Source organism: Triticum aestivum, chromosome 3D, assembly GCF_018294505.1.
Source record: "Triticum aestivum cultivar Chinese Spring chromosome 3D, IWGSC CS RefSeq v2.1, whole genome shotgun sequence".
Taxonomy (NCBI): Eukaryota; Viridiplantae; Streptophyta; class Magnoliopsida; order Poales; family Poaceae; genus Triticum; species Triticum aestivum.
The window spans coordinates 472185058-472194019 of record NC_057802.1 but is presented as its reverse complement, the minus strand read 5'-3'; the positions used below and the strand labels follow the sequence as shown (position 1 = coordinate 472194019).

Genomic DNA, 8962 nt, shown 5'->3' with positions numbered 1-8962 from the left:
CCGGCCGGGCGGCGCGGCGAGGTCCGGCTGGCTCGGGGTCCGGCGAGGCGGCGAAGACGGCGAGGCGGCGGGGCGTGGTCGCGGGAGGAAGGAGGCGTCGGGCAGCGGGGGAGCCGCGCGCGGGCTCGGGGGCCTCCCGCGGGCTTCGCGGGCCGGCGGCGGCGCCGGTGAGGAGGCGACACGTGGCACGCGGTGGTTGGTCGGGCGCGGCGGCGGGGATGCGTTCGCCCGGAGTGGACACGTCCGGTGGCGGCGGGGGACGATTTTTGCTAGGGTTTCGCCCGGATTTCGAAGGGGGGAGGTGTTTATATAGGCATAGGGAGCTAGGAGACTCCAAATGGAGTGCGGTTTTCGCCCACACGATCGTGATCGAATGACCTAGAGCATGGAAATGACTTAGATGGGTTTTGGGCTGTTTGGAGGGGGGTTTTGCTGCAACACACAAAAGGACTTTGCGGTTACCCGGTTAACCGTTGGAGTACCAAACGACCTCCAAATGGCACGAAACTTGACAGGTGGTCTACCGGTGGTATACCAAGGCCACTTGGCAAGCCTCGGTCAATTCCAAGAACCTTTAACACCCGCTCATGAAAGGAAAACAAGAGGGGTGCGCCGGAGGAGGTGGGAGTGCCGGATTGCAAAACGGACAACGGGGAAAATGCTCGGATGCATGAGACGAACACGTATGCAAATGAGATGCACATGATGACATGATATGAGATGCATGACATGAACAAAATGCAAAACGAAAGACAAAACCCGACCACGAAGGGAATATCATAACACATAGCCGAAAATGGCAAGAGTTGGAGTTACAAATATGGAAAGTTACATCCGGGGTGTTACAATCTTGCATGCTTCTTTCTTCTTCGAGTATAAAGAAGTAGACGTTACTTCTTCTTCGCATCTAGTCTCATCTCTAGCCTCCTTTCTAGCAACAAGTGCACGAACATCTATTAAATTAGGCTCTATTAATAGATCGATGTATTCTTCTTCCCTATACCAAAAGTTGCATCCATCCTACACAATACATATATGAGTGTAAGCAAAACAAGCCGAATCCGAAAGCACAATCGAAGCAAAACTAGCACATACCCCATCATTTGCGCACTTGACTAACACCCATCTGGGATGTTCCGGCGTTGTAGACATGCGGCGCAAGACCTTCCGTGGACAGTCGTCGCACTTTATGAGCGGCAACGTTGCGCCGACGAGCCTTTGGGTCAGCGCTGAGCTCGGACGACGGGCGTTCGTGTATTTGCCGGTGAACCGGCGACGGGTTCGATCCGAATGGCTAGAGGCGGAGTCAGTACCTGCATGCGGCCTGGGGGCCTTGCCGGGGCTTTGCGGCTCGGTACTCGGCCAGTCCATGGCAGGCGTGGCCTCCGGCAGCCGGGGTGAGCTCAAATCCGGCCCGATTCGCTCTAAATCCGGTCGCCGGATGCGCTGAAATCAGGCGGCCGGGGTTGGACAACTCCGGGCGTCGAGTCAACGGGGGGGCTCGGGAGGGGCTTGGGCTTCGCGGCCGTGCTAGACAACGCACGACCGAGAAAAATGGCGGCGGTGGCGGCGGCTAGGGCGGGGCGGGGGTGGGTGGGGTACGGCTGGAGTTGGGGAAGGAAATAGAAAAAGGGGTGCATGTGTCCCCGGCGGACGGGCCAGGGGAGGACATGGGCACGCGCCACACGCCGTCCGCGCGTGTCTGTTCGGCTGCAAACGCGGCCCAACTTTGGGCCGGGAATGGGTCAAAAGCGGAGGAAAAACGGACGACAGTCCATTTGCTCCTGCGTGTTGGGCGGTCTGTTCTATCCGTTTGCCCCCGAACGGACGCGTCGGACCATTTGGGGTCGCACGTTGGAGTTGGCCTAAGAGAGGGAAGGAAGCGGGAAGGGGAAAATGCTGATGCAGCGGGAGGGGAAATGTACTTGGTCTGGATGACGTCGTCGAACACCTTCTAAGGGCGGGCGGGACGGCTCGTGTAGCCATGTAGGCAGAAAACGGGCTCCATCTGTCATTAACACACTTAATAGGGCCAAATTTGCCGATCAGTGATTTTGGCGCAAAAATTACCCAAGACTAGGTGTTTTCTGCTAACCACTTCAATGTGGGCCAGGCCAGTCGCGCCCCTCTCCTCGTACAGCTCCGGGATCTCCACGCCGACGAGGCCGACGCCGACGATTTGCTCCCTGCGGGCCTCACGGTAGCGCTCGTGGCCTCGCCGGTCGTCTGTCGCCGTCGCGCACGCTCGCATCCCCTCCCTCCCTCCTCTTACCCCGTCGCGCGCACACGAGCCGCGCCGCCTCCAAGGGGGTCGTCCGCCTGCCCGTTGGCCCTGTCGTCTACCCCGCGCTCCCGTGCGTGGAGCCGGTGCTCTCGCTTCCACACCCCTCGCTGCCCTCCTCACCCTCGCCGTCGAGGTCTCAATCCCCGGCCGAATCAAAGGCGGCCCACTCAAGATTTGACAAGTGGACGCGGAGATAGCAGAGGAGCCAATGCCTTGTTTAGTTGATATACGATCCAAGATAAGCCTTGGAGGTAGGAGAAATAAATTGTTGGAGAAGGATCTTCATCCCACTGTCTGACGAGCTCCTCCATCATGTTTTGCAAAAATATTTATGTTTTTTCTTGAATTTAAGCGAGAGTGTGTTAGTTATCTTGCAAAAAACTGGGTAAAGGAGAGAAACAGAATTGCTGTGCGTGTGTTTGTATGCTCGAGTTGGTTGTTTCCTTCTGTTAACATCTGTATAACTCAGTGCCGTGTATTATGTGCTGCAGATGAATTGATTACTTCAGTGCCAGATAAAAAGGACTCACTCTGCCAACAAGATGACCAGTCACAGGGTGGTGATATCGACATTTTCAGGGCCGGATCTACCCTGAGGTATGGCATAAAACATTGATAATGGAAAATTGCTTGACCTATGCTGTCCGCATAAAATCGTGAACATATCTTCTAGTGGTATTTTCTTCTTTGTTGCTGTGACAGTGAAATTAACCTCTCAGTTGCTTATTCTGAGGTGATTTACGTGGTCTGGCTTGTACTCTTGCAAATCAGCCTATGGGGCTTTCTTTTTGGTACTATCAGATTACCTGGTCTCATTTGCGCTGTAAGCTATTCATTTGGCTCGCCATCAATAATTGATGTTGGATGGTCGGCCGCCTGGCCAAAAGGAGGTTACTGCATCCGGCTGCTTTCCCCTTCTGTGACCGAGTTGAGGAGTCAATTCAGCACATCCTTGTGCGGTGTGTCTTTGCCCTGCAGGTCTGGTCTTGTATTCTCCAAAGACTAGGCCTAATTGCTATTGCTCCACAACCCACCACTGGCTGGTTCTCAAGCTGGTGGTGCCAAGTTCTCAATCAAGTTCCCAAAGAACTCCGAAAAGGGCTTAACTGCCTCATTATCTTGGTAGCGTGGGACATATGGAAGCATCGGAACAATTGCGTTTTCAGTGATGCTAGGCAAAATGTTTTCATGGGTTGCTGACAGTTGCTAGTGAATGGACCCTCTAGAGTTCAGCCAGACATTTGGCACTTCGGCAGCTTTTATGTGGGCCGCTTACCTTGGACAATTAGGCTCGTCCTTTGTCTTAGTTTGGTAGTTTTGTTTCCTGTGGTGTGAGTTCTTAGCTTGTTCCTTAGAGGTGTGTTTGGGTTGAGGAAGTTTCTATCTTCAGCCTTCTACATATTTCTTTCTTAATGAAGTGTTACGCAGCCCTCCTGCGTGTTTGAGAAAAATATATTTATGATTGCTTTGCATGTCAACGTTATTTCTGTCTTTTTGCTACTGGGTTTATTTGTTCCAAGCTATTGCACAAAGCACCATTCCTTGACTGTAACGAATGCACCTAAACCTATTGTTGGCTACTCTAGATTTCGTTCAAAAAGTAGGTTATGGAATTGGTTGAAAATAAAGGTTATGGGGAAAAATCCAAAATTATCGATTTCTTAGTGATAGCAGTCGGTTATATAAATTACAATGAAGCGTTCTTTAGGAAAGCCACCTACATTACTCTTATAGAGAAGGAACCTCTCTGCACAAGCTGAACTTGTCTACCACAATTCCATGTGCATCACATTTTGTACAAGCGTGAACAGGTCACATGGGATATACATTTTCTCTGTATGGTTCCTTAATTTTTTGTAAAAAAAATGTTTGCCTTTACAATCCCAGTGATCAACTATTTTTACATGCCTGTGCAGGATATCTGGTGCCTTGTACATTCCCTAATGCCATTGTGTGATTCTGCCCACTCTGCCTGTGTCTCTCGCACATTTCTACGTTCTTGGAGATGCCACCCCAAGCTTATCTTCACTGAGGAAACACTAGGCTTGAAACGGACGGAAGCAAGGGATTTCACTAGCAGAGTTAATCAAATTCTGAAAAATCACTCAGACACCGGTGTGAAGATACTCGAGTTTGTATTCGATGATCGTAACAATGTCAACACATGTCATCTAAATAGTTGGCTCCAGAAAGCTGTCACGCCAGGGATTGAAAAAATCACCCTTTTTCTGCCTTGGCGATATAGGGAAGAGTACAACTTCCCATGCTCAATTTTACTTGATGGGCGTGGAAACTCAATTTGGTATCTTGACCTCACCAATTGTGCCTTCCATCCCATGGTTGGATTTGATTGCTTGAGAAGCCTGACAAAGCTGCGTCTCTATGGAGTTTGTATCACGGGGGATGAGTTAGGGCATCTTATTTCCAATTGTTTTGCTTTGGAGGAGTTGCAAGTCTGGTGTTGCATGGAGCTAATCTGCTCGACGATACCATTCTGGCTGCAGCGGCTTAGTTGTTTGACTGTGTCAGAGTGCGATATGCTGCGAGTGATAGAGAGCACAGCTCCAAACCTCACCACTTTAGACTTCTTTGGTGAACCAGTACAACTCGTGCTTAGAGAATCATCAAAGGTCAAACACTTGAAGGTGGGGTATTCATATACGCCCAATGCTGTAAGTTATGCTATCACTAAGCTACCTTCTATTGCACCACATCTTAAGACTCTTGCCATATACTCGTCTTCTGAGGTATTCTCTGAAGCTTCAAATTATTATATTCCAGTGTTTATGACTTGTAAGAAGGAATGTGATTAATTCGAGATATCTTTGTGCAGACGGTTAATACCCCAATGGTAGCTGACAAATTCCTTGCCATAAAGCACTTGAATATTCACCTTGGTGAGGATTATGATGATGCTGTTACCCCAACCTATGATTATTTATCCTTGGCTTCGTTTCTGGATGCTTGTCCTGTCCTGGAGAGTTTCAACTTAAGTGTGAGTTTACTGTTCACGCTTCAAAGGTGTCTACTATCTGCTGCGGAGACTTTTTTTTTTCGAGAAAACGCAGAAGATTTGCGTTTCATTGCATTGAAAAGGAAGGGGTTTCAGTTACATCCTCCTAGGAGGCAATTATACAGAGTGAGGGTGCTGCAATTAATGTACATCCCAGGTCTGGGGAATGAGGGCACGCAGGCCCAACGCGCCGGCTCTGGCCCAAAGCGTCGCCTCCTCCTTGATTTTATCCAGCAGCGTAGCTATAGAAGGGCTGGCTCTGTCGAAGACGCAGTCGTTCCGATGCTTCCACAGCATCCAAGGAATGAGTAGGAGACATTTAATTTGACTGGCAATAATATTTGATGCCATGCAGGTGGATCAGAGTGACATGCAGCATGATTCGGTTTTTGGGGATCCCTCCTTAGGTTTGAGGCAGATTCTTCAACACAAGCATGAGAGGCTCAAGAAGGTCCAGATCATTGGCTTCTGCTCTGCAAAGAGCATGGTTGAGCTAACATGTGATATTCTCAAGAATGCAACATCACTTGAGAGCCTCACACTGGACTGTATATATGGTGCGGGTACGGGGGCGATCAGTGATTCTGTTAGGTGTGGTCCCTCAAGATCCGGTAAATGCTGGATCAGAAGCCAAGCTATGATCTTGGAAGCACATAAAGCAGTCGGTGCCATCAAAAGATACATCCTGGAGAGAGTTCCCCCTGCAGTCAAGTTAAATGTTGGGGGGCCTTGTAGCCAGTGCCAAGCTATGGATGTGATGCTACCGCAATTATCCAGTGTTTAGATTTGCAATGTTGCAGATGCTGTCGTCGTGTGCTGCTTATAGCTAGTATATGCAACGCCGAAGGTTGTCAGAGTTTTTCTATGCTATGCACCTTTTTGGCGTCTCTTAACACTGCAAGTTGATTGTTACTCCACCTAAATTAGAGCTAAGGCTAGCTATGCAAATACATTTTGGTGTGTTTGGTTCCAAAGTATTTTTAAGTAGAGATTAAGTATTCTAAGAATACCAAAGTATCTTGAAAACTATGGTTTCAAGTACTCCCTCCGGTCCATAATAAGTGTTGTAATTTGGAACTTTATTATAGATTGGAAGGAGTACCTGTTTGGAAGCAATGTTTTTTTTTTAAACCTCAGTATTGCAATAGTATGTTTTTTTTTGCCGATCACAATAAAATACTGTATCTATGAAAACACCAGTTTTTCAAAGTATTGTTGAAACGATGATGGTGTGTTTGGCAATAATAAAAGTACATAGCACTGTATTTGGTCACCGTCCTCTTCTTTTCCCCCTGTTGCTGGATTGACTAGTCAAGATGAACAAATTTAGCGCTAAAACCACCAAATTCAGCAACTAATTTGTGACATTCAAATCAGAAGTTGACCAGGAGTCTACGCTTGTCAGAAGAGCTAATACGACCGAGAATACCACCCCCGTCCCCCGCGTCGCCCTCCCTGGCGGCGACGGGGGAACCCAGATCCGGCGGCCGTGCACCCTCCCCACCTCGCCACCACCGGAGGAACGGCCGGCGAAGCCCGCGCCGGCTCCCGGGATGGTGGCGGCGGGGCGACTTGGCTGCCGGACCTGCGCTCTCCAGGTCCCCCGGCTTGTCATCGTCCTCTGCTGGCGCGGCTCCGGATCTGGCGCTCCGAAGGCCGCGTTTCTCTCCGGCTTCTTCGGTTCACTGGTCCTCGCCGGTGCTGCTCCGGCCCCGGCAGCCCAAGACCTGCGCTTTCCAGTGTCTTCGGCTTGCCCGCACACTGCTCACGCGGCTCGGTCCCCGGCGCCCTCGTTGGCTGCGTCCCTTCCAGCCTCGTCGGCTTGCTGGCGTCCCGACGGATCCGTCCCGGTGGTCCAGATCTGTGTTCCTTTCAGATCCTGGTCTACTTATGGCGCCACCATCCTATATCGGCCCCCATTGCCTCCCCAACCCCGTCCACCTCCTTGCCTCGTCAACTCATTTCCGAAGCACGTGTGTCTGCAACTCTCCTCCATGTGGTGGCAGCTCCAGTCTACATGTTGACTTCCTCGTCTTTTGATCTCAAACCGGCTGATGTGGGATTGCTCAGACTCGGTGAGGGTGAAATCCCCGCCCGGCTTGCCGATGCTGGCAGCGGTGACACTTGCGGGTGTCGTCACCTTCTTGGAGGCGTTTTCATGGCTTCTATTTGTGCCCCTTCGAGCATCGGGGGAAACCCTAGGTCTGGCTCACCGGATCGGACAGCGACGACGCCATAACGTCGTTTCCCTTCTCGAAGGCGTTGTCTTATTTGCTCGGTGTCCCCGGTGTTGGATCTCAAGTTATGGAAACGATCATGTCGGTTCGGACTGCATCTCATGTCGTGGCAACTTAGGCGCTATGTACGTCATCATTGGTGCTTCTCCCACGGTTTCCATCCTTGGCCCGGCCGGGTCCTGCCGCCCACTAGCCTATCTCTTTGCGTTCTAGGTGGGCGTACATTGATCCTGTCGAGTTTGGGGTTGCGACCGTTCAGATGTGGTGCCTCGTGTTAGCCGTGACGCGGTGTGGGTGTCTTGAGCCCCGTGTCTCCTTGCCTTTTGTGGACGGAGACCGGGCTAGGTGGGTTTAGCTACGTGTGTCCTCTATTTGGGCTGAACATCCCTCTTTCCTTTGCTTCGGGTACCATACTCGCGCCTTCTTAGCGTTCGTGTAGTGTGTTGTATCATCTCTTGTACTTTCTCTATTCTCCTCTATCAATGAAAAGATACGCAACCTTTACGTATTCGCGAAAAAGACATTCAAATCAGAAAACTACACCTCAATCAATTGGTTAACCAAACAATGACACTCTCTTTGCATGCCCTGCTCTGAGATGATAGCACTCCTCGTGAGGATGTATATCGGGAGCATGCACATATTTCTTTTCGGGCGCGTCTAGCGAGTGGCCGTTGACTCGCTGGGTGTTTGGAGTGGCCGGTCATATTTGAAAACAGTGTATCCCTGTGAACAAGAAAAAACTTTTACAAAAGTATCCATGTGAACACGTGTAATTCGGGTTTCAGAATTTTTAAAAAGACATAACTTTTGAATCGAACATCGGAATTAAGATATGTTTTCACACGTGCTCTTTGAAACTAGATCCCACATGGGTATATTTCGATCAACTTTTTTGTGTGCAGTTTAGTTTCCGTTTAGTACAACTGCCTAGCAGTCGCTGTGCAATTATCGATGTATAACTTTCTTCCTACCCATTGACGTGCAGTTTTCTTTGATGACACCTCCACCCCCAAACTAAACCCTACCAACGATAGTGCAAAATTTGTCTGCTGGCCCGATAAACGCCTAGTAGTTAATGTGCAACTTTTCCTTTGGTCGTGGATGTGCAGTTTTCACGTTTCTTGCCTCGGCCAAGTGTCGAGCGGTGGATGTGCAACTTGGGATGTTACCCCGGCCAACTGCCTAATAGTCGATGTGCAACTCTTCCTCGTACCCTGCAGATGTATAGCTTTCACCGCTAGCACCCCGTCCCAACCACCCATGCTAGTGAGATGTGCAACTATAGGGGGCCTGCCCATAGGCAACTTTTCTTAGTCCTCACGGATGTGCAGTTTTTTATCATCCAAACAATCCCTGCCAGTGAGATGTGTAACTTAGTCTGTTGCTCCGGCCAACTGCCTAGCAGACTATGTGCAACTTCGTATG

At 50.1% G+C, this 8962-nt stretch overlaps 1 protein-coding gene across 5 annotated transcripts; it reads left to right on the top strand.

The window, feature by feature from the left end:
• Positions 1 to 2072: 2072 nt before the first annotated feature.
• Positions 2073 to 6433, top strand: LOC123079761 (uncharacterized). 5 transcript variants are annotated; one of them, XR_006438107.1, is made up of 5 exons: positions 2073 to 2535; positions 2776 to 2881; positions 4201 to 4956; positions 5118 to 5279; positions 5653 to 6433. XR_006438107.1 is itself a non-coding variant. In XM_044502562.1 (5 exons), the coding sequence occupies exons 3-5, from the start codon at positions 4228 to 4230 to the stop codon at positions 6079 to 6081; spliced, it is 1395 nt and encodes a 464-aa protein (XP_044358497.1). In that variant the 5' UTR covers positions 2077 to 2535; positions 2776 to 2881; positions 4201 to 4227; the 3' UTR covers positions 6082 to 6433. The 5 variants fall into 5 exon arrangements, 4 of the variants coding, with proteins under 4 accessions (XP_044358497.1, XP_044358498.1, XP_044358496.1 ...); XM_044502562.1 differs by having other exon boundaries at positions 2077 to 2535; positions 4201 to 5031; XM_044502563.1 differs by having other exon boundaries at positions 2084 to 2200; positions 4201 to 5031.
• The last annotated feature ends 2529 nt before the right edge of the window (positions 6434 to 8962 follow it).

What these genes read in the sequence shown, in the direction of transcription:
- LOC123079761 (XM_044502560.1), top strand. Translation starts at nt 3,149, where the DNA reads ATGGTCGGCCGCCTGGCCAAAAGGAGGTTACTGCATCCGGCTGCTTTC. An exon ending in CCATATACTCGTCTTCTGAG is followed by an intron (nt 5,032 to 5,117) that starts GTATTCTCTGAA and finishes ATCTTTGTGCAG; the next exon opens with ACGGTTAATACCCCAATGGT. An exon ending in TGGAGAGTTTCAACTTAAGT is followed by an intron (nt 5,280 to 5,652) that starts GTGAGTTTACTG and finishes GATGCCATGCAG; the next exon opens with GTGGATCAGAGTGACATGCA.